Genomic DNA, 25,748 nt, shown 5'->3' with positions numbered 1-25,748 from the left:
GGCAATCCACCTGTCACTCAAGTGGCTGCGCCCTTAATAATGCAGAACTTTAAGGCTTAATATAATTTAAACGTATGAGTTTTAACATGGGGAGTCCCATTGACTCCCTTTTGCAGACAGTCCCTATTGGCTAGTTGATGAATTACAGTTTAAATCACTTCCATATGGGCTTCATGAGAGACAGCGGGAGGCTGCCGCTTAGTTTATTCACACAGCGTCTTTATTGTTTGTTGTCGCTAGTCTCTGTACTGTGAGCATCACTCATTACCAGTGCTGAGCTTATAGTGTTATTGGTAGACGACACGTCTGGATATAACTTTAGATGATGAGATCACACATGATATAATTTACTGGTAAAAGATACTGACCTAATTTGCTAGGAATTAGCTTTCACCAACAACTAAAATTTTGCGGTTGAAGAGTGTTGTCACTACTTGCTCATTAAAACATTAACCACATGATCTCCCAATCTACAAAAATAAACTCACACAAACTGGCAAAAATTTCTAAAACCTCAATTCGAGTTTGATAATCAGTCTTCTTGTCCCTCATATTGAACATGCATATTTCTAAAATATATTTAATAGTAGCTGGTCAATGGTGATGGTCAAATTGATGTACATATGGCAGAAATGTATTGTACAATTCAGTTAATGGCATAATCAAACAGACGATGAACAGTAGGGCTGGGTTAAAAAAAAAAAAAAAAAAAAAAAATATTGATATCTCAACATTATTCTCTTTTTTTACAGAACGATATAGATTCTTAAATCCCAAGAATCATTTAGTCTAGCCTGTTTTCATTTAATTGACAGAACATTGAAGGGCACTTCCCATCCAGTATATTGCAATAAGCATTGTGCTTTGGTGCTTTAAATATGAAACAAAGTCTCAAGTTTCAATATGTCAATTTATGTCCAATAATTGAATACTGCAGTATTCAAACAATAAATGCCGTTTTGGCACTTTTTAATGTGGTGACAGATCGCTGTAGCACCTCAATTCAACAGATGCCGCAGCACGAGGTGCAAATGAACTTGTCATCCACATTGATACAAGTTTCAACACAAAATAATCATGATTAAACATCCATAGGTAAATTAAAACTCAGCCGCGCAAAGACGTTAATATAAATAAACTGTAGTGAGGGACATTTTGCTAAATAATGCACCAAATAACACATTCGTTTGTTTGAATAAATCCATTTTTTATGACAGCCACCATTTAAATTTTTATATTTACAAAAATACAAATTGAAGTAGAAATATTATGTAATTGTAACTTTATTATCTAAAAAAAATAATTGTGTAATTTTTACAGTTGTATGCTATAGCTTACAAATCAGTTATTTTTAACCTTCAGTGTTATGGTAATGTATTACCAAATGACCCATGTATCTTTTACAGCATTAAAAAAAAAATGTCCTTGAAAATTTTGGCATGTACTGAACCTGCTATATATCCAAAAATAATTAATACTGAATTGAATCGAATTGCTAATCGAATCAAAAGCTTGTGAATGAGAATCGAATCGTGAAATTTGTGTCAAAACCCAGCCCTAATTAACAGCAATGGTTATATGCTGAAATCAATATGTTGCACAAAAATGCGCTATTAATACACCACCAAAATCATTCTCTAAATGATAGACCTCTACAAATTCCAAAAACAAAGAAGGGAAATGCAGGACTCCACCGTTCAATAGACAGATGCAAATCTCTGACATTAGATTACAAGGATGAATGATGATGAAGTGGAGGGGACAACATCATTGGATGTGACGTCCAAACCCACGTCACTCGCATGGGTCTGAAATGAGATAGAGAAGCAGGTTCAGCACTCATCAGAGTACCACTTGTTCCATGAAATCACTCTGAGTCAGTCTTCCATTGAGCTTTTGTTAAGGCACTATTGATGACACATCTGTCTCGGAGCCGAGCGGGAGCGCTGATCTATTTCAGTAGAGCAGGGGTCTTGATCTGAAAGCCTCCAGCAGGAAATCATCTGACTGGCTGATTTTAAAACATATGCCACCTCTTTCAGCTCTCTCTAGTCTTTGGCTAAAGGTCTCAATGTTTGGGCCTTCCTCATAAGAGGATATGGAATGGGGTGAGTCACATCAAATGCGTCCATGACAAATGTCATACCGAGACTGAGAAATGCACTCTGATATCAGTCAACAGGTATAGAATAAACAAGGAAAGTGTAGAGTCCTAAAAAATGTCACAGTCAAATATTCAAAAACAGTCAAAAACAAAGAAAGATATCCCTTTCGATAAAATCAGGTATTCTAGCATACAGATTATTAAAAAGTGTCAGCATTTTTTTTTAACCCGTGTCTTTTTTAAGCCATGAAAATGTGTTCTCAAAAGATTTCAACTCATAAAAACTTGGAGCCAAAATAGCACAAATAACATGGCATGCCAAGAACAACAGGAAAGCGTGGCTCTCGCTTCATCTGAGGGTTAAAAACTGACAGTCCTTCCGGAGGTTAAAAAACAACTGAATGAAAGGACCTCAACCCCAGCCACAAATCAACAGGGACCAGCTTTCGTACATCTCATTCTCATCTAAAAGCCAACAGCAGCAGTCTTCAAAACAATGATAAGTCTATCAGAAAAGAATATTTCTCTTCTCAATAGAGACAAACACAAATTAATTTCAGCCACTAAGCCTAACCTAAAAAATAATAAGCACAGTGTGCATGTCAAAGAAAATAAATTTGCTATTTATTTACCTCGGACTTGTGGTTGAAGTCACAATTATAGCGCCTGAACTGCCACGGCTTGGGGCTCCAACTGCGGGTCTCCCCTAACACAGCCATCCTCAGTACTTCCGTCTCACTCTCTGTTCCCATTCATGAGTGCCACTGAGACACAGCAGCTATCCCTTGACCGCAGCACACACAAACACACGCACTCATACGAGTGTGTTCTCGCTTGGTTACAAGCGCAGCGGCAAAGAGCGATGCATGAGCAACAGCAAACGCAACGATGGGGGTGGCTGAGGGAGGTCTTATTGGATTAGGTTCAAGCAGCTACATGCTGTTGCATTCACGTGTGTGTGTGTGTCTCGCAATTACTCGTTCTGCTCTGCCTTGCTCACTCCTTTGTTCTGCAACAAAGCTGGTTATCCTCGTTCCCCTCTTTCTGATACAACTCTCATGTAGGTACTGCATTAGACACATTCTCCAGGTCCCTTTCCTATGCCAGCATGCAGATTTTAGACAAAGAAATGCGTTTACACACGTATGTGTGTGGAAAAAATACTGAATCTTCACTTACTGTAGCACGCATCTCCCTCTCATCCAGCCACAGCTGCTTCAACAGGCTGGCCGATATTTTAAGGTATCTGGTATCTGGTACCCTCCCTGTGCTCCGGGGGTCCGAGCCACCCTTCTCCGGCTTCACCCGGTGCTCATGAGATTGGAAGGGCTGTGCGGTGTGTTCGACACATGCGGGCCTGTGTGAACTCTTCACCCTCCTGAGCAAAGCCCTGGCGAGAGGAAGGGATAGAGGTCTCGCCTAAGTGCACTAGCTGGAAGCCGTTCACAAGATAACAGGAGCGAAGCCCATGTTTGTGCTCTCCCTTTCTCTTTTTTAAATCTCTCCTCCTGCTCTCTCTGCAGTACATGGACAACTCTCTCTCCCTCTTCTCTCTCTTTCTGGCTCCAACTCTGCCTCACCACCACCGCCAGTCTCCACGGCAACCCCTTCAACAAATAAGCCCTGGCGATGTCCGCAGCATGCCACCAATGAGGAGGACAGCTAATCGCCCGTGTTCTGCTCACAGGGGGAGGAGGAGAACGAAAAGGAGTGAGGGAGGAAGGCCACGGACGAGTGGATGCAATTGCTCTTTCCTTCGAGGGTTTGTAAGTCTCACCTCACCCTCTGTGCCACACTGGCATTGACTCGTGACTGTTCTGTGGCGAGCGTATGTGTGTAAAAGCGAGTGCATATGGATGGCGTCCAGACTTTGCAACACCTTCAGGTAGCGCCAAGTACTGGATTGGCATGGATTCAGCAATTAAAAACATGGATAGGGGTCTCAAGTTATCCTCGACTCCTTTGTTCTACATTTTGCTTTGGTGACGACAATAGTGAGGGGGCACAGAGTGACACACGATCATTCACTGACAGACACACACACACACACATCCTCCCTCCCCCTCAAGAAAGAATCAGTCGTCCTTTCTATTCTCCATTCACAGAGAGCCGCTGCTTCTATTAATACCATGATCGATGTACAAGGAGATGAAGTTGGGGTAGTGCAACAGCTTCTTTGGTGTGGAGGAGCGCCTCAGCCCTCACCTCTATTAAAAGCACTGTGTTTTGGTCTTCCCACTGGAGAAGACAACATTGTAAGAGAGGTGTGAAACAGACAGATGAATAGGGGTGATATCCCTGGATAATATGAAAAAGATCAATTAAGTTTGTCCTTCATAATATTAAAAACAGAACGGAGGTAAAAGGCGGCTTAAATTTCTTTGACATTTCTCAAACTGCAAAAAATAAAAACAGTGCTTCTTATACTATAAACAGTCATTCATCCTGATTTATCCTAATACAATACCTTTTAAGTTTTTCCATCTATTTAGTTTGTATCTGAACATATTCTGAAAGCCATTTTTTTTTATATATATGTGCAGACTATAAATTGGGGCAGTAAAATGTCAGAGATAAGAGATTTAGTATCCAGGTGGTAGAGTGACAATGATTTGCACGAGCAAAGATTAGCAATGGGAACATTGTTTCTTTAATGCGTCATGGCCAGGCTGAACTTGGCAGGTTTAGGCACAAGGCCATCAGGAGGTGGGGGGGGGGGCGAGATTGATTAGCAAACACAGCTACAGTGGTTAGCGCTGGCTTTATTACCCTGGAGATGGTCCAGTGGTGCCTTTTGCGTTCACGGCTGTTAGCAACTGACGTCTGTGCTACTCCGATGAGTCAGGGCTCAGGTTCCTCACTATCTGTTCATCTTTAATTGTTTATCATGTGGCAACGTGGCACTGCAGCGGAGCTGACACGAAATAGAAATATGTGACGTTGAAGAGGAGCCTCCGGATGTCAGAGCCATGCAGAAAAGAGCAAGAACCATAAAGACATGGTCTCAAACAGCCTCAGGTATATGACTTCATGGTGGAGGCATAAATCTTAAATCTCTATTGCTAGTGAATTCAACTCTTCTCTGGTTCAGATGGCACAGATTATCAGCCTAAAACTACTTTATTTCCTCTAGCATCAGCTAATGCCATACTAACTGAATTGTCAAGCACAGACATACCCAGGCCTCTGGCACTTTGTGTGCATCTGGCTACTATTGAAAAGCAAGAGACCTCTGCAAGCTCTGGCAGAAGAGCCTTACAGTGACACTATACTGTAGGAAGTATTGATTTACATAGCAAAGAACTTCAAAACACTGATTTGACTGATGGTTACTGAAGATGACGGTTCTCTTGACAGTGCCTTTGGTAAGAGTGGGTGATGCTGTTGGTCCTTATAAGGCCTTTTGACAAATGACAAATAAGGCCTTTTGCAATTAGTCATTTCCTTCTTCCCTGATTTGCTCTCGTAAAGCCTTATGTGGTAAACCGAGGCTCCCACTAAACATTGTCAGCTTGAACAAAGGTGTCAGTGAGGAATTTGATGGTAACCAGCTTAATTTGTTATTCAGTGCATTTGACAAGTAATTACAGGTGATTATCTATAGAAAAAGCTATTCGAAGAGAAAGCTTTATAAATATAAGATTTGGATGCTAAAATAATTAATGTAAATGTACAGCAGGGAAGCTCCCATAAAAGAAGCTCTTTTGAGTAGTAAACGATCAATGTAAAACTCTTAACCCCTTTTCACACTGCACACGCTGTGTGAACAAAAATCAGATCTAATGCCGTGTCGAAGTGATGACGCGCGTTATTGTGCGACTATTTTACCGGCTGTTTTGAAGAAAGATCAACGTTCACGACAAAAAAATTTGCAAACCGTAATGAAGCAGAGATCAGTTCCACACTTTCCGCGCTGACGCCGAGATCGTTTGCTTGCTTCAGTGGAAGTATAACGTGCCTAACGATTTCGACTCGTACATTACACGTCACGCCCTGATGTCACGTGTCGTTACGGGATCTTTATGGGTTGTGTGTGAAAGCACGCACATAGCCAGTGTAATCACTGGCAGTGTGAAAGTGCAAAATCTAGCAACCCGGGAACAATTGCCGGAACACTATACCCGTGTATTTGCCGGAATGCCAGTGTGAAAGGGGCTTTAGAAGCAACTGTTCTCTGACGGTCAACTTTCTGCAAGGTATGACCTTAACCTTTGAAGGACTACATAGAATATATTTCCCCCAAACCAAAACCTGCTTGCATCAAAGCTGGACTGCTATCTGCAATTTGTATTTCATGTCACTCAGTACAGGTAAAGCTGAACTAAAGGTGAATGGGAGAAAAGCAGCATTGTACGAAGTCATTGTGTGAAAGCAACCACACTCTATTGATCAAACTCCTTTAACATGATGGTGCTGACAAGAGTGAGAATTCTGCTCCACAACAGTGAATGGGAGATGGTTATGTGAGATGACTTTGTCAGCTCTACAAAGAATTGTCCATTTTTTTTTCTCCTATTAGGTGATAAGTGAGACACCCACTAGAGAGAGGGAAAGAGAAAGACAGAAACTCATTGCTATGGAAACATTGCTTAGTTCACCAATGAGCACAGGGAGGAGTAACGTGGGGACAAAGGGAAAGATTAATGTTTGGTTCAGCCATTTTATGGTTTCAGAGGGCATGGCTCGATGAATGTCCGTAATTCAGACTCTGCGTGGTATCACGGCCACTACACATGAATCCACCCACAGCTCTGGCCTTAGGCCCAGCTACGTGTCTTCTGTCCACCTCCTCACGGCAGGATGGCGTTAAGTGAAGCGGTGGGGGTTATTCACTTTCATATCACCCCACTGACGCACTCAATATAAAAGAGTCTCATTATCCACATCACAGTGGGGGTCATTTCTTTGTGTGCTAAAAAGCCATTTAATTAGGCAGACTAATGAAAAAAAAAAAATTACAGTTGGAACTATGATACACATTGTGATGCACAGTGATTTTGTAATTGGATCAAGAATAAAACTGTGAAGAAAGGCCCAGAGTTTCAGTGAAAAAAAAGACTGAACTGTTATAATCAGTTTCGTATAATCAGTATAATCAGTTTCATGATTCATTTTTGTCCAGAATGGTGATTCGTACAATTAACGCTTACTGGGAAATGTCAGTTTCAGAGATTTCCCCTTCTTTATTTCTTTACAAACTGAACTGGAGAGTAAATGATAGAAATGTACGATGTGTGAGAACAAACAACATACTTAACCAATTGTATTGGAACAGCACTAACTGCATTTATGAATCAATAAAAGTAAACGTTTTGTCAACTTTATGCAAAACAAGCTTTCGCTTCACCTTCTTGGTTAGTTTTCCTCTGCGGCAAGTACCATGTTTACCAAGGAAGAGTGTACAAGATCAAAAGGAAAGTGAATCACAAACACATCAGTGCTTTCTGGTCGATTTAAAGCCATTCATACAAGGGGCTTTTTGGCACAACTAACACAACTCCGTTCTTATCCAGAACAGACTTCCTGCAGAGTGGTCTATTCTACCCTGCTTAGTGTCTTTGCTCTTAAGGCAAGCCTGACTGCTGCTTCAAAAAGCCTTGTGCACATAAAACCAAAGTGTTTGAAGACCACATAAAAACCTGAAATGACCTGAAGCATAGGAAGGAAAAGGCAAATAAATAAAAGCGTAAAAGGCCAGACGTCAGTGTTAGACAGCTGCAAGGAGGACGAGGAAGTAGGGTTCCACCAAATCTTTACAATAAAGAGAACAGCTGGGCACCTGGGCTATTAGTAAGTATATTGATTAACAACAGCCTGATTCATCTTGTCCTGGTTCTAGCACAGACAAACAAGCAGGCAGGACTGCAGGGAGTAGATACGAGAGACATAGGTGGTGTAGTCTGAGCGGCGAGGCAGGAGGGAGAAATTAATAGGAACTGTGAATAATTGTGCACATACTCCACTTTACTTTCATGAAGGAGCAGCAACGGTGTTGCCAGGAGGATGCCACACTGATATTTAGCTTACCTCATTTCAACTGTGATTGTCAAATGCACAAGTGCTACGGGGCAGAGAGAAGAGGGAGGAGGGAACCCGGTTGCTGAGTGAAAGGTCAAGTCAGAGGCATAAGTCAACATGGCACATTGTCACTACTGTTTTCGCCAGGATGTGTCACCGACACTCAGGACTCAGAGAGAAAACTCCTGCCATTGGTTTCGTATTCTCACGTTTACCCAGTCTCACTTACACTAGCACATTTCCTCTGACACGCAGACCAGCTAACACCAGGAGTCACTTAGTTAGACTTACTTTACCTTGAGCCCTCCCTGTTGCGAACATCAAACGCACACCTGGAGAGGCGCCACGGTCGTGATTAGTTGTAGGCGTAAAAGGCCACATATGAAGAAAAATGCCAAGGGCACAAACAAACACGAAGACGGGCAGATGCTTGCATGGTAATTAACACTGAGCTAGTGCTAGTCCTGGCTTTTCGCACCAGTAAAGATTCATTTGTATTCTGGCACTGCAGTAGAAGCGTGACATGAAACCCATCATGCTATCACTTGCATATCTTGATCTTGACAGACGACATCTATCGGTTCCCTCATGGAAGAAAGCGTCTGCATCCTAATCTTGCTTTCCTCAGCCTACAAAACTAAGAAAAGTAGGATAAGGCTTAAAAAAAAAAGCAAAAGGCATCATACAGATTCCAGACTCTACGGAAGCCATTTCTACAAATGAGTTTGCTTGGCAATGCACTTCCATAACCTGTGGTTTCATGAATGAGGCGAGCAAGAGGTGATAAAAATGAACGGGAATGAAAAGGGTCATAGGAATGGAAGATTGGAGCAGGGGACGGTGCGTATGCATTTTCTGCCTCTTTAAGTGCTCAGCCGACCATAAGGATGATTGGAAAGGGCTTGTCAGGTGATCGCCGCAGGGAGTTGAAAAGTCAATAACACACTAATAACAACACGGCCTTGCCGAGCCTGAACAGACTTCCAGTACGTACAGTGGATGATTAAAACATCCTTATCTTCCAGGATTCTTCAGACTTGATAGTTTATATCTTTAAGAGTTCGGAAACAGTGGTTTACACTCATGAGTGCACTATAATTTGCCAAGCCACAAGTGTAAATAAGAGTGCAATTACTCATTGCAATTTAATGGTAATTACCAATAAGACATACTGAAATTCAGCTTATAAAAACAAAACCAAAATATATATGACATTCAAACAAAGTGAAAATGCATCACTTTCTTGGGAATGACAGTGACGGTCACTTAAAAGAAATCAGCCTGACGTCCATGAAAGTGACAGCAGTGGCACCCAGCCTAGTCACGGCCAATAACTCTCACCATGACAGCCTTAGGGAGCAGCGACGGATGGACAGCTCCTCTCCATGGCCTTTACTCCCACTATCACACGTCTCTGTGCTGGGGCAGGGTCAGTGACGTAAGGACTGGCCAGAGCCACAAGAGCTGAGACCGACCCTTTGGAAGCTATGCCACTCCTCATGTACGATGGCAGTATAGTAACACTTTAAGCATACTAATATCACAAGAACAATTGCACTGCAGCAACTGAAAAAAAAGCCAAACAATCCATATCGAAGATATTTTTTATTTATTTTTTAAAAAGAAAATGGGCACCGTCATGAATAACACAATTATCTTAAATGCATTTTTATATTGCCCTCTTGTTTCACACACCATCCATGACGTAGATACAACATCAATTTTGCCACCCTATTTATTTATTTATTTGAATTTTTAAGGTTTTTAGGCTGGACCCCAATGGTGAATAACTTTCCGGATTTAATTTTAAGATTTTCACTAAATACTCTGCAGTTCCCTCTAACTATATGGTGTTATTAGTTTTGTGTTTTTATTCTTTTGCCATTTTTGTTATTATTATTATTAGTAATAGTAGTAGTAACATTTTTAATTTTGTTATCTAGTGCTATATATATATATATATATATATATATATATATATATATATATATATATATATATATATATATATATATATTAGGGGTGTAACGGTTCACAAAATTCACGGTTCGGTTCGATACGATACACTGATGTCACGGTTCGGTTCAGTACGTTTTAGATACAGCAAAATGTAAAAACATCTCAACTTTTCAGAATGCCGCAAGCGCACCGCGGGTCATGTGACAAGAACTAACCAATCAGCTTCATCCTTTCCCGTAACAACGTTGAAAGCTCAGCCAAGATGAAGGAACAGCTGATCATAGTTGTATATGGATTGCAATTTTGAAGTAAATTTAGTAGCAGAGCTACTGCAAGCGATTTTTAGAGCTGCAAATCTATTTATCCTTTGCTGAAATTTCTGCGTCTCATGGAGAGAGCATGTCATTGTTGCTTAGCAAAGACAGACGCCTCAGGGGTGCTTCTGCCCGAGCGCTTTGGAAAGGAGGAGAAAGCGGCGTGACTAGCGTTTTCCACGCGTTTTTAGGCACGATATGTGAATGGCCCCTAAGGCGCTCGCTCACTCAGTACGCGCTGAAGGCTCGTTGCAAAATGTCTAATGCATTTAACAGACCAGAAATAGAAGATCCTCCAATAACCAACAGGTCTGGTGTTTGGGTGCACTTTGGATTCCCTGTAAGCTATAATGGTGTACCGGTGTCTAAATACTGCGAGGATAGTTTGTTGTGTGCATGTTTCTCCTTTTTTTCGTCTTTTCCCAGATACTGACACAATAAGGTGATGTCAGCGTAAATGAGTTGACGTTTCAAGTATTCCCGCTGGTGTTTTTTTTTTTTTTTGTATTCCCGCTGGTGTACCCTATTGTCATGTTGCAGATGCGACATACCGTTGTTTTTTTATCCACCACTCTGTTGCCATCACCATTATAGCTTAAAGGGAATCCAAAGTGCACCCAAACACCAGACCTGTTGGTTACTGGAGGATCTTCTATTTCTGGTCTGTTAAATGCATTGGCTATTTTGCAACTAGCCTTCAGCCCGTACTGAGTGAGCGAGCGCCTGACTGAGTAGCCTAACATAAACATATAACTATAAGTTGGTGTTTTTTTCTTCTTCGGGGGTGTCAGGGGCGTTGCCTGTTACATCGTTTGGGTTATTGGACTACCTTGTTGAACGCATATCATTATATTTCTCTTTTTTTTTTTTTTCAAATATAATTAATTAGTCCAACGAACCGTTCGGTACATAATGCGTACCGCGTACCGAACCGAAAGCCTCGTACCGAACGGTTCAATACGAATACGCGTATCGTTACACCCCTAATATATATGATAGACACATGCATGCTTTACATATATAAAAATATGCGTTTAAAAATATATATGTATCTGTCTGTGTGTGTGTGAAAAATATATTATATATGTTAAATATATTTATATAATATAAAATTAAATGAATATAAATATATATATATATACACACACACGTGAATATTTTCTAAATATATATACTGTATGTGTGTTTCTTTAAATACACACATATAAATACATACATTACACAGTACACTCACATACATTATATATATAAAAACTTAATTCGGATGTGATTAATCACAATCAATAGTTTCCCAGCACCATTTTATTCATGAATTGATCATAAAAATTAAAAAATGCATATATAGATATCTTATTTAAATTATATTCCTTGCCTTTTTATTTTGTTGGATGTTGGTTATATTACTTATTAGCTGATAATTTTAGGAAATAATAGATCATAATGAGAAGAACACATGTAATATTAGGTAACAGCAGAAGCTAATGACAGAAGAACTGAAAAGAGTGTAGAAAAAGCAAGGGTGTATTAAACTGTTGCTGTGCTGTTTGGTCGGGAGTCGTTTAATAAATCTCTTTGAATTACACTCCACCTTGTAATCTGCTTTATTATTATTTGACTCCCATCCACTGGAGACTAAAATGCTGTGGATACCAAAAATAATATTTCCATTATTTGTCTCTCAAGTCTTTCTGAACTGCCAAATCAATTTTTCCCGATACTGGTCTATTTATTTAGAAATTAATTTTGATTAAAACTGTATTTGAATAATAAATAAGTTTCTTGACTCTTAAAGATTAAGCTACTGCAAAAGTAACTCTGTGGTTTTAAAAGTATTTTTATGTATCTGTTGCCATCAAAATGTGACCACCGATCAAGCCATTGGACGTGATTGACTGGACATCCCTAGAGAAAGTGTTTCTGAGCTCTGCAGCATATAAGGCAAATAAAGCTGAAAAGTTTTTTTAGAGTAAATTGTGGAAGTGTCACAGCTCCATAGTTATCAGGGCACAAAGTACAAGCATGCCATTTTATGCATTTTTTTATGTTTTACTACAAAGTCTAAAATAGATTAATTTAGAAACACACTCTTTCTCGTATATTATCATTATTATCAACAGGCAGACCTATCTCAGCTTGCTCTCCTGGGTTCAACAGAACCATATAAGTGAAATTATTTCAGCAGTCTGCTGGGTAGAAAATTGCTTTTTCTGCGGAACATAGCTTAAGGACTTAATAGAGAACACACAAGTGAGCATGAAGAAACGATGTGGATTTATCTTACCTGTTGTGGTCCATCTCCGTTGACGATGTTGGGGGGGTGCTGCGGTGGAGGCGGGGAGGTGAGCATTGGGATGTCTGGGCTGAGCAACTGGTCGGACTCCAGTGGGGGGGTGTGGTCAGCCATGACTCCCTCATCCACACTTCAGGAGAGGCACTGCTTGCTCCTGCAACCACAAAGGATACGGTCTTGATTCAATTCCTCTATTAACAAGCACGTGTTCAGAATAGTGTTGGGCGATATGGTTATTTTTCAAATCGTCATATCGTCAGACCTTGAGATCGAAGATACACAATATTATCGTGCCCGGGTGGAGCAAAAGAGAGACTCTTTTGTTCCTATCATAGCATAACTATTTGGTGTTTTAAACCTCGCAGGTGCACGAGAGAGAGCCTATGGAATCATCAATAATAAAAATAAAATACTTTCAAACATACTGATAAACTAACATTAAATATAAAAATACTGTATATAAAACAGCTAGTTCATATATAGTCAGACGCAACTGTCATATCACGCGTCCTGTGACAAATTTGTCGCATCTGCGCACGGAAGTTATCAGTCTAAATGTTCTGTAAAGAGGTCTGATGCTGTGTTTCGAGATTAAAAATACAATCTATTTGATTAAAAAGACCGTAAAAACACTAATATTGTAAAATATTATTATACTTTAACTGTTTTCTATTTTAATATATTTTAAAATGTAATTAATTTCTGGCAAAGCTTAATTTTGATGGCAAGCTTAATTTTAACATCCATTACTTCAGAAAACATTCTAATATGCTGATTATTATGTTGAAAAGAGTTGTGCTGTTTAATGTTTTTGTGGAAACCATGATACAAGTTTATGGTTTCTTTGATTAGAATGTATATTAAAAAAATGTAAACACAAAAATTGCATTTATTTGAAAATCTTTACCTCTCACCTTTTATCAATTTTTAACAATCCTAAAGTGTTGGTAAAGTAATTCTAAAGTCTTAACATCTTTCAGAAATTAAATCTTACCGAACCCAAACATTTGAACAGCAGTGTTTCCTATAAACAACTCTGTAAAAAAAAAGTGAAATATAAAAGTGCTATATAAAGTTCATTGTGGAGATAATATATAATCTAAATTATGTTTCCAAACATGATCCTCTCATTAGCCTGTGAGAATCATTTTTTCCTTTGCTCATGAGGTCATTTTTAACCTTACACCCACAGTGGTATGGACACCCTTTAGGCTTGACTTTTAATTTCACTGTTGAGTTTACACATAAGTTTATGGGGGAAGAACAATAAAAATACAGTGTTTCCTTTGACTAATTTGTGCTCTATTTGGCTTTTATAGCCAGGAACTCCGCAAACTCAGGGTCAGTCCTGGTTTCAAGCATAGAGTGGGACGTCAAACGCAAGAGGGCAGAGAGGCTTTTCGCCACTTCTTTCTTATTTTAGAATTGTGCAAAAGAAAAAATATAACTTATTTTAAGCTCCATTCATTGTATTAAGGGACTGTTTGACCTGTCTGGGTGCCATACAGCAGAGGAATGAAAATGTGCCATTTGTTCCCTGCCACGTCCACATACATGCACTCTGAAATGAATTCAAATGAACTAATCAACTCATAGTATGGGGTACAGCCCATGTTAGCACTCTCTCTCTCTCTCTCTCTTCTATGTATCAGGCTTGCAATGAGTCACAAGCAGAAGGTAATAAGGAGGAAATGACACGTGTCCTTGAAGCTCATTAGTATCTAGCGCATGCGTTCTCACCGGCCGCAGCGATCAGCCTAATCCATTAGATAGTCCCCTACTTAAACCCACACACAAAGTCAGGTTATATAGGTGATGCTCAGTAAGATGAATCCTGCTAAGACTTGACAAACCTCTTTTCAGCAGACACAGGCTTTACGAAAATGAGCAAATGCAGCACCTGCACTGTCAGTAAGGTATTAACAGCGTTACAGGTTTAATTCAGGCTGTTTACTCAACAACAATGTAGTCAGAAACGGAAAAGGGTTTTCCTTGCGGTTTAAAAAAGTTTCACGTATACACTACAACGTTTTCAAAATGATTCGTGTTTACACATATCAACAAAAACTGCCAAAGACTGTGTATTGTGTATGCCAGGCCAGTAGTTGGCGCTGTCACGTTGTTAGTAAACAGTACCTGTAGGGTAGTGACGATTATATGTTGTATATGATGCCCCTCCACTCTTGGTTGGAATATTGAAGTAAATCCACACTTTGCTGAAGAAGCATTAACAAAATCTTGAGCAGCAAAAACTATTATTGTGTATGTTTGTTTGTGCTTGCCTTTAAAATCGACACGTACTGTTCATGTCTACATACCTTACTCGAATTACGCATGCGCATGACGTCACCATTATCAAAGATTCCCGTTTTGGGAGTTTACACGGAAACGATAATATGGTATTTTCTAAATATATTTTCAAAAATACAAATTTTCAGTCCCCAAAATATTTATTCAAATGACACTGTTGTGTAAGCGAACAGGGAAAACAAATTAAAAGTTTCCTTCTTTTGGCTAAAAACTTTGTTTTGTAAAAGGCCGTCAGTCAGACTTTTTGTACTTTCATTCAAAGTCAATATAAAATAAGGTATTGAAGCCATTTCACAAAATTTATATCCTCAAAATATCAGGAGACTACCATACTCTGTTGTTAATCGTAACCTTTAATACTACACTAATGTGCAAGTAACAGGGCTCCCTATATAGTTTATACCATTAGATTATAGATTTTTTTATTCTTAAGAAAATTTTAATTATATTTAACTTAAAGAGATCATATAATGCGATTAAAATTTTCCTTTCTCTTTGGAGTGTTACATGCTTTTCTTGCATAAAGAAGATCTGCAAAGTTGCAAAGACCAAAGAGATATTTTTATCAAAGTTAATACTCTGCCACACACCCAAAAATTGTTATTAGTATAAGTATTTGCTATTTACTGTTCAAATGCCATTCGTCTCTCGACTCTGTTCCCCTTTCGGGCTTAAACTGATGGTAAAACTAAGGAAATAATTATCATTTTTATCATAATTATAATTTATTTAGAAAGATGGCCAATCACAATTCACTGGATCAGTTGGCCAATCAAAGGCCAAGGAGGGACTTTGTAGAAAACTACATATTTGAGTGAGGTGGGGCATAGAGTACCTACAATAATGTACAGTATTTGAAAAATTATGTGTGTTTTTTTTTTGTTAACATTAAAGCATGTCAACATATTCTGTTACACTGAATACACAAAATAATGATCTTAAAAAAGCATCATATAAACCCCTTTAAAGACAGGCAGAGTAAACACACACACAGACAGTATACAGTATATGTTAGGCATGTAATAGTTAAAAAAAATTGGACGGCTTGGTACATACAATATTCAGTAAGTATGCAGGACGATTGACTGCTTGATGTATCATACAACAATTAAATTACACGCCCCTAAAATTGAAAACATGAGTTTTCAAACATTTGATATAGTTCAGTAATATCACACAAGCAAAAGTTTTCACACAAATATTTGCAATTGTGTTGTTGATTTTATACAACAGTTCAATCAACAAGAAGTTCATGATGTTTTAGACAAAATGAGTATTGTCTGTGTTTGCTCAATTTCAACAATGAAAAGAGTTTCAAACAAAGTCACAGCAGAACTGATTGGCCTTTCGTAGCAACACACACCAATGTTTCATTATTAAAGGGGGGGTGAAATGCTCGTTTTCACTCAATATCCTGTTAATCTTGAGTACCTATAGAGTAGTACTGCATCCTTCATAACTCTAAAAAGTCTTTAGTTTTATTATATTTATAAGACAAAGATAGTCTGTACCGATTTTTCCCGGAAAAACACAAGCGCCTGGAGGTGTGACGTGTGGGCGGAGCTAAAGAATCACGAGCGCCAGTAGGCTTTAGCGTTGAGAGCGTTTGGAAGCTGTGACACCGTGAGGACAAAACCAACCAAAACAAACCATGGCTAACAGTCAGATTCAGCGTATATTTATGATCCAGAATCAGATCCAGAGGCTGAAATTTAACAAGAGCAGCATCAGCAACGACGTCTCTATGTGGTATGTATTGAAACTGTATATATTTGCTTAGCGGTTTTGGAAAATGACCAAGTTCCACTTTATGTCGTCTTTTTTTTTTTTTTTTTTTTTTTTTTAAGCTGTACATGTGGAAAGTGCAGTTTGATGAAAACATTGCATGTTGTTTACTTGATGTGCTTACGCGGCGATACCTAAGTTAACAACACAGAGATATTTGAAGCAGTTTTACTCACCGCCTGCGGCTCCAACACACGATCGTGACCCTTTTTCATTGGGACTGCATTATCCTTAAGAAACAAACGATACGCAAATCCGCCGTCAAACTGGACCTTGTTTGTAAAACAAGCATCTTTGAAATGCAGGGAACAAACAGAAACACTTGCACAACTCTGTTGATGCTCTGTAAAGATAAACTCCATCCACTGGTCCCTTAATGCTGTTTTTTTTTTTTTTTGGTAATCTGTGCAGGGTTGTCTTGCCCTGGCAACCAAAACCACACTTCTTTTGTGACAATTCGGTCTCTCGCTCTGATCAGTGAATGTCTTTGCTCTGCTATACGGGAGCGCGCTCTGCTCTTTCACCATTTACCATTTTCATAGTACCAGTATGAGTGATTGTGTGTGTGAATTAACTAGTCATACCGTCTCTATATTATTGTGAAGCTGTGGGTTGTATAATAATTGCTATAATAAGTTTTGAGATTCTAAGCTACTTTAGTGATAAATCACAGGACAGCGCTGACAACTGCGTTCCTCTGTGTGCGCGATCTTCACAGCTGTTCATATTAGTGTTCGTGCACAATGCAGTTGCGCGAACATGGGAGCTCGATATAATAATACACATCCGATCGTCTAATCGCTTGAATGTCCAAACCATAGAACAAATACAACTGACAAAGTTTAGCAAGGCTCACCGCTCACGCGCCATCACTATGTGTTGAACCGGCGTTCACCTCCGTGTTTTGCTTTTATGCCACTGACTGGAAGGGGCAGAGTCATGTGGCTACACACGCGGTAGTATGTTTTTTTTTTAGGGGGAAGTATTAACAGGATTGAAAAACCGACATGGGAAAATTAAGTCTGTTAAAGGCTCTGAATTTCGGTTTCGATTACTTTTCGATTAATCATCCAGCCCTACTTCATAGCCTTATTTATGCAATTATCTAATCGCAGTGTAAATGCATTCATGCCACCACTGAACAGTTGGTGTAAATATACATAAAAGCCACTTCAGATGCAGCTTCCGAAAACAATGTTACAGCCACATTGTTGCCTTTAAAATTTGTGTAAAATATTGAAAAATACTGAAGCTACATTTCTGTACTGTATATGCTTTTCTCATTTAACCAAATAATTACTTTAAACTTTAAATTGGCCCAAACCGATACATCATGTAATTAATTCGATTAGAAACTAACTGCTTGACAGCCCTTATTATACTTTTAACATTGAAAACCGCATCTGCAATCTAGTGAAATTCTGTGACCTGCTACACTGCCACACTGATTTAACAGGCAGGTAATTCCAGTGCACAAGCATTGAGTAACGAAGAAAAGGAGAAACAACATACTATGTTGCTATTCAGTTGTAAACCTGCTATTTTGAAACTTGCAACACCATAAGAGTCTACAGCAGTGGGGTAAGAAAAAAAAAACAGCAAGCAGGTAGAAGTTAGCGCTTACTCTCTCTGAGCACTACAGCTGAGTGCTTTCTGTGGTCTAATTCCTCCTCTCAGCAAGAGAGCGGATGACGCTAACAGTGGAGCGTGGCCTAAGGGTGCAAATCTGTTCTCGGAAGGGCAAAAGGTCAGACACTAGAGGTGACAGCTTCCCATGAAGAAGCGTAATGAGAAGGTGGGTGGGGGGGGTGTTGCTAAATAACAGTCCTGCATTCAGTCAAACTGTAATTGTTTCAAGTGATTACGTGGCAAACTCCTCTAACCCATCTAAGAGCACAAGGGAGAGCTCTTACTGCAACTTGGTAGTAACCTGAAAATGGCGGTGAAAATTATGGCGTTTCATCAGCAGGAAGTGTGGGGGAGGAGTGGATGACTTCAGAGATTAGACTACAGCAATTGTTTTATTCAGACACCATTACATAAAATAAAAATTAATAAAAAAAATAAAAAAGTTCTGTGCATGGCACTGTTTGTCATCGATGCCTACAGGGGAAACCGCTGGAAATTTCTAGGGGAAATAACAATGACAAACCAGATTTTTACATTTCCAAAGAAAATGTAAGCGCTGCTTATCTGCAAAAATTTCCACCTTGATGCTAGGGCCATTGCCTGAATGTTGCTATGTGAACTACAAGAAATATTAAAAGCTTAAATGCAATATGTATGTATTTGAACTGCATATAAAATTACCATTCAAATGGAATGCATGGTGACCAACTGTAGTGGGCTCCAAAGTTGAAAAAAAAAAAGACATTCAGTTGCTTTAAAATGCATTCAGTTCATTATTTCTAATAAAGAAATCTGACCTATTCCTTTTTTGTATGACTCAAATATGAGTCATATTGTATTACTATATATTAAAACTGTGTAAACGGATGGAAATTTAATATGTACTTAAAACACATAAACCTTATGCTTAATAAAAAGTAAGATCTGTGTGTGTATGTTGGATGAGTTTCTTTAAAATGTTCAATAGGGTTATATGGGTTGTAAATTATTTCAGCTCAATTATGCTTATCACACTACTAATAATTTACTAATCATTATGTAAATATTATTTTTAACAGGCAAAAAAACGTGGTTGTGAGGCTCAGAAGGGAAAATCCCATTTAGTCTATGAGAGAACAAGAAACTTTTAAAGTTTCTGTGGCCTTTCTGATTTAGCTTCAAACGAGAGTTGATGTTTCATGATGAGGGATAAAAAAAAAACTACCTGCTAAGAATGCCATCATCAGAAATCCTTCTTATTAAATGCTTATTAAATCTTTCTTATTAAGTGGCATATAGTAAGTCAAAACTTCCATGACATTAGCTCTGTTTACACCCAAACATGAGAATTTAACTTATGCACAAAACTTCAATATCACATAAAACATTTGTGAATAAATCACTGTTTTCATTCAACAAGTCAAAGAGAACACAATTATCAGGGATTACTGACTTTATATATTTGAATGTTTGATAGACGTGACGCCGTTACGTCATCGCCAATGATGTCATTACGTCGTTGGGTAAAAGAACCGCTGAACTGTTTTTTTCAACCGGTTTATTGAATCAAACATCTGAAAGAACCGGTTCGTGGAAAAGAATCGAACTTCCCATCACTAACAGCGAGTGAGGAGGTGGGTTAATAACGAGATAAGCGATTATGATTGGCTAAGACAGAGTCATGTGTTTCATGGTAGCCAATCAGAGACTGGCAATCAGTGTTTTTACACACATGCCAGCACACGTGTCAGCAGTAGGGCTGGGATAAACGATTATTTTTTAAACGATTAATCTAACGATTAATTTTTTCAGACTGATTCGATTTCGATTATCTCAACATTAATTGACTACTAACAATTTATACATGTTGATTTACATATCTGAATGAAAAAAACATGAATTCCTTAACATTGCAATATATGTTTATTGCTCTTAAAATTACAAAATAAAAGACTGTCTAAAAATGCATTACTTTGCACTTGTATAGAGATAGCATTCAATAAAACCTTGAAGCCTTGAAAACACATAGCTTACTGAAACAAGCTTCCTGAACACATAGGGCCTAGCTTAGCTTACTGAAAAAAGTTCTCCTTTCTGATGAAAATAACAACTTGATGTCTAGCATTCAATAAAAAAGGTCACCCAAAATACTTGTTTAGAGCAATTGAAAGAATACAGTAACCAATGTAAACTTGAGGGCTTTAAGCTAATACAGAGAGTGCTTTTTTCAAAAATAAAAAATAAATAAAAATTAACAATGGGAGCCAGCAGCCTGTCATGGAGAGAAAAAAAAAGCTCTGAATGCTCCACGTGAAACTTTGGCCTTCTGCCCTTTGTCTAATGATTTTGGTTAATATGGACGAGGGAGAGAGAGAGAGAGAGAGAGAGAGAGGGCAAGACAGCGATCGTGTAGATTAAAGATTGTGAGCGCGTGAAACTTTGGTGTTTCGCCCTTTTTCTATTGTGTTTAATGATTTTGATTAATATGCACGAGAGAGAGAGAGCAAGAAACGCTCGTGTTGTTTGAAGACTGAGTGTGCGCTCATTGGTTATATAACGTTGGACAGAATGTTGATCCGGCCATCGCGTATAATCAGCGCACATAAGGTAAACACTTTGCAAACGTTTTTTAGAGAAATAAAAACAGATCGACGGATCGATCTGCATATTTTGCGTCAACGTATTTTTTCCGTCGACGTCATCGATGACCTCGACGAGTTGTCTCCATTCTCAGCAGCAGCAGAAATGACCATTCTCAGCAGCAGCAGAAATGGCGAGCGAGAAGCAATCCGATGAAAAGTTGGCATTTTCAAGATGGATATATAAGCACTACTTCAAATTCATTGTGGTCAAAGACAAGAACGTGCATGTAATGTGTACATGTAATGTGTGACACACGCATCTACAAAGCTAGTGGCCAAAAACACTTTTCTTACAAAGATAATAATTGAAGTGCAGGATAAAACTCTTGCTGTCTGTTGACGTGCAATAAATATCAAAAGTTATGTACGAACACCTGTCTGTTCTACTCATTTCAACGGACTTGTGAAAACTACTCAAAAAAATTAATAAAATAAAAATACAAATTCTTTGACATAGCAACTTTTTTATAGTTTTTACAGTAACGCAAACAGTTACTTTCCCTGGCAACGAGTTACTTTTATTATGGAGAAATTCAGTTACTAACTCAGTTACTTTTTGAACAAGTAGTGAGTAACTATAACTAATTACTTTTTTAAAGTAACGTTCCCAACAGTGGTTGTCAGAGCGTGCAGTGAGCAGGCGGCAAGGAAGTTGACCGGAAGTTGAAGTCGGATTTTGACAGCGAATAACTTTACATCTGAGGCATTTAAAGACTCCGTTTGTCCATTATTTATTTCTAAAGATACACGACAATGTATAAAGGGCTCCATTACCTTCTATGTTACATTATGGCCCCGTAGAAACAGTTTTTGTAAAAAAATAGGCTAATGATTGCGTCATAACCACTCAACTCTCTGTCGCATTACCGTACAGACAGGAGGAGAAGCTCACAGGCAATTAACTTAATATGGCGTACTGGCGTTACATTTTAAAATACTATACAAAATAATTAATCAGAATACTTACTCCTGCTCACTCACGCCAAAGAACTCCCCGCTCAAGCTCGCTGTCTCTGCAAGATTAACGATGGCAGTTTGCACGCACAGCTACTAAAAGATTTACATCTGTCAGACAGGTTGCTGACTCTTTATTCAACCAAATTGTAGTAACGCGACACTTTACATTCTCAGTAAAGATAACGGCGTTGCAACGATGGGAAAAGTAATTAATTAGATTACTCCGTTACTAAAAATTTAACTCCGTTAGTAATGCCGTTATACTTAAACGCGGTTACTCCCAACACTGACAGTGAAAAGAGTTTTTGGATGTACATGGTAGAATTTATTTGGTAAATGTGTTTCCATTATAGTTTATATACTGTTGTTCTTACCAGATGAAAAAAAAAACCGCATTCCAGGTATGAATTTTGTTTGGCAGGGATTTTCTCAGCTAAAATTTGCATTCCAAGGGTATAAATTTCATGTTACTGGGGTCACTTCAACCCACGGACATGAAAACAACCCATGGCAACAATGTTAAAGTAGCTGAATTCCACAGGAAAACCACGGACTTCTAGCTACACACTTAAACAAATTCATGAAATATCATTAAATTACATATAGTCTTTTCAAAATGCAGATCACAAAATGTCCTGATGTTTTATGCACCAATCTTTTTTCTTTTGTGCCAACTAACATTTTGAAATGCAAACATTTTCTTGAATCCGGAAATTTATATCAGAACGGATGTAAGAATGATTTATCATTCTTCCCATGTTTCACGAATGAGGCACATGGACCATAATGTAAAAAGTGAAAAAGTGAAAGTGACGTGACATTCAGCCAAGTATGGTGACCCATACTCAGAATTCGTGCTCTGCATTTACAAATCCGAAGTGCACACACACAGAGCAGTGAACACACACACACTGTGAACACACGACCGGAGCAGTGGGCAGCCATTTATGCTGCGCCGCCCGGGGAGCAGTTAGGGGTTCGATGCCTTGCTCAAGGGCACCTAAGTCATGGTATTGAAGGGCATGTTAGGGCATTATATGTTAGCTCCCACCGGGCTGGTTTACAATCTCAGTAGAGCGCAGTCTCGGAAGTACCCCGACCTTGCAAGGGGTGATGGGGGTATGTGAAGAGTGCGGTGGGGCTGAGAGACGTGGGAACAAAAGCGAGGCCAGTGGAGTGGTTGGGAAATGAGCGATCCACTGGTCTCGAGTCCCACGGAGGAGATGGAAGGATATAAACCCAGAGCGACGAAAGTGACGGACGAGAGAGGACCAGGCCTGGACTTTATTTTGTGTTTGCTTTTTATTTGTGTGCGTCAGTCGTCTGCGAAGGGCTGACGCGCTGATTTGTGTTTATTTTGTCATTAAAGAGCCACACAGATGGGAAATCAAAAATTACCTGTATTACAGTGTATGATGTAGCTGTCCATCAGTATAAACAATGTGCAAAGTAATTAAACCAAAAAGTACACGATTTATAAAGCTATTGACTTCTAAAGTAAGGAGTCGACTCGGAATCGCTGAAAAGAGTCGTTATAGATTTCAAATCTTTTGCCCATCTCGTACGTCACTAGGAACAGTTTGCATAATAATCTCCGCCTACCGTCTTGGGAGTAACGGAACTCTGAACTGCCCCACCCCCCCACACAGACGCTCTGGTTGGTGTGATAGCATCATGTCGAGGAGACAGTGTGTTTTTAATTGTAAAGGCAAGTTTGTTTTATTTTCACTGCCAAAAAATGAAGATCAGAAGAACCAATGGGTAAAATTCATTTTTACCACAATACCAGAGCAGTACAACAAATCCCTTTTGTTGTGTTCACAACATTTCACTGATGACTGCTTTTCTAATCAGGCGGGATTTTCAAAGCGTTTGGCCATAAAACATGGTATTAGCTTTCACTGTTATGCTGATGATACTCAGCTCTATATTTCCTCGCAGCCCGGTGAAACACACCAATTTGAAAAACTAATGGAATGCATAGTCGATATAAAAAATTGGATGACGAGTAATTTCTTACTGCTAAATTCAGAAAAAAACAGAGGTGTTAATCATAGGGCCTAAAAACTCTGCTTGTAATAACCTAGAACACTGTCTAAAACTTGATGGTTGCTCTGTCAGTTCTTCGTCATCAGTTAGGAACCTAGGTGTGCTCCTTGATCGCAATCTTTCCTTAGAAAGCCACATTTCTAGCATTTGTAAAACTGCATTTTTCCATCTCAAATATATATCTAAATTACGGCCTATGCTCTCAATGTCAAATGCAGAAATGTTAATCCATGCATTTATGACTTCAAGGTTAGACTATTGTAATGCTTTATTGGGTGGTTGTTCTGCATGTTTAGTAAACAAACTACAGCTAGTCCAAAATGCAGCAGCAAGAGTTCTTACTAGAACCAGGAAATATGACCATATTAGCCCGGTCCTGTCCACACTGCACTGGCTCCCTATCAAACATCGTATAGATTTTAAAATATTGCTTACTACTTATAAAGCCCTGAATGGTTTAGCACCTCAGTATTTGAATGAGCTCCTTTTACATTATACTCCTCTACATCCGCTACGTTCTCAAAACTCAGGCAATTTGATAATACCTAGAATATCAAAATCAACTGCGGGCGGCAGATCCTTTTCCTATTTGGTGCCTAAACTCTGGAATAACCTACCTAACATTGTTCGGGAGGCAGACACACTCTTGCAGTTTAAATCTAGATTAAAGACCCATCTCTTTAACCTGGCATACACATAACATACTAATATGCTTTTAATATGCAAATCCGTTAAAGGATTTTTAGGCTGCAGTAATTAGGTAAACTGGAACCGGAAACACTTCACATAACACCGTACTTTCTACATCATTAGAAGAATGGCATCTACGCTAATATTTGTCTGTTTCTCTCTTGTTCCGAGGTCACCGTAGCCACCAGATCCAGTCTGTATCCAGATCAGAGGGTCACTGCAGTCACCCGGATCCAGTACGTATCCAGACCAGATGGTGGATCATCACCTAGAAAGGACCTCTACATCCCTGAAAGACAGCGGAGACCAGGACAACTAGAGCCCCAGATACAGATCCCCTGTAAAGACCTTGTCTCAGAGGATCACCAGGACAAGACCACAGGAAACAGATGATTCTTCTGCACAATCTGACTTTGCTGCAGCCTGGAATTGAACTAATGGTTTCGTCTGGTCAGAGGAGAACTGGCCCCCCAACTGAGCCTGGTTTCTCCCAAGGTTTTTTTTCTCCATTCTGTCACCGATGGAGTTTCGGTTCCTTGCCGCTGTTGCCTCTGGCTTGCTTAGTTGGGGTCACTTCATCTACAGCAATATCATTGACTTGATTGCAAATAAATGCACAGACACTATTTAAACTGAACAGAGATGACATAACTGAATTCAATGATGAACTGCCTTTAACTATCATTTTGAATTATTGAGACACTGTTTTCCAAATGAATGTTTTTCAGTGCTTTGACGCAATGTATTTTGTTTAAAGCACTATATAAATAATGGTGATTGATTGATTGATAAAAGAGGGTTGATTGCCAACTTTATTTAGACCAACAAGCATCTCCGAATCACAACGCGAAGTATGATTATGAAGTTATGTATTTGTTTTCTCCCGAGCATCTTATCAGTATATGTGCCGTCTGCAGCCTTTGTTTGCGCTGATCTTCATTTACAAACACGTCATTAAAATGAAGTGTAACAAGTGCTGCTAAAAGATATTCTGTGATAAAGTAATCCATATGAAAACAATG

At 39.0% G+C, this 25,748-nt stretch overlaps 1 protein-coding gene across 3 annotated transcripts in view; it reads right to left on the bottom strand.

Moving 5' to 3' along the window:
- The window catches only part of LOC127972412 (fibronectin type-III domain-containing protein 3a-like), an 81,362-nt gene that overhangs the window by 46,467 nt on the left and 9,147 nt on the right, over positions 1-25,748 (bottom strand). The window contains exon 2 of one of the 3 annotated variants that reach the window (XM_052575878.1): positions 12,677-12,839. In XM_052575878.1, coding sequence (XP_052431838.1) covers positions 12,677-12,799 — 123 coding nt within the window. In that variant the 5' untranslated portion in view covers positions 12,800-12,839. Of the gene's footprint in view, positions 1-2,736; positions 2,934-3,283; positions 3,672-12,676; positions 12,840-25,748 lie in introns of those variants that run through there. The other 2 variants (XM_052575880.1, XM_052575879.1) reach the window with 2 other exon arrangements.

The sequence above is a fragment of the Carassius gibelio genome, chromosome B15, assembly GCF_023724105.1.
Source record: "Carassius gibelio isolate Cgi1373 ecotype wild population from Czech Republic chromosome B15, carGib1.2-hapl.c, whole genome shotgun sequence".
Lineage (NCBI taxonomy): Eukaryota > Metazoa > Chordata > Actinopteri > Cypriniformes > Cyprinidae > Carassius > Carassius gibelio.
Note: the sequence above shows the minus strand (reverse complement) of the source record. Positions and strands in the feature narration are given on the sequence as shown.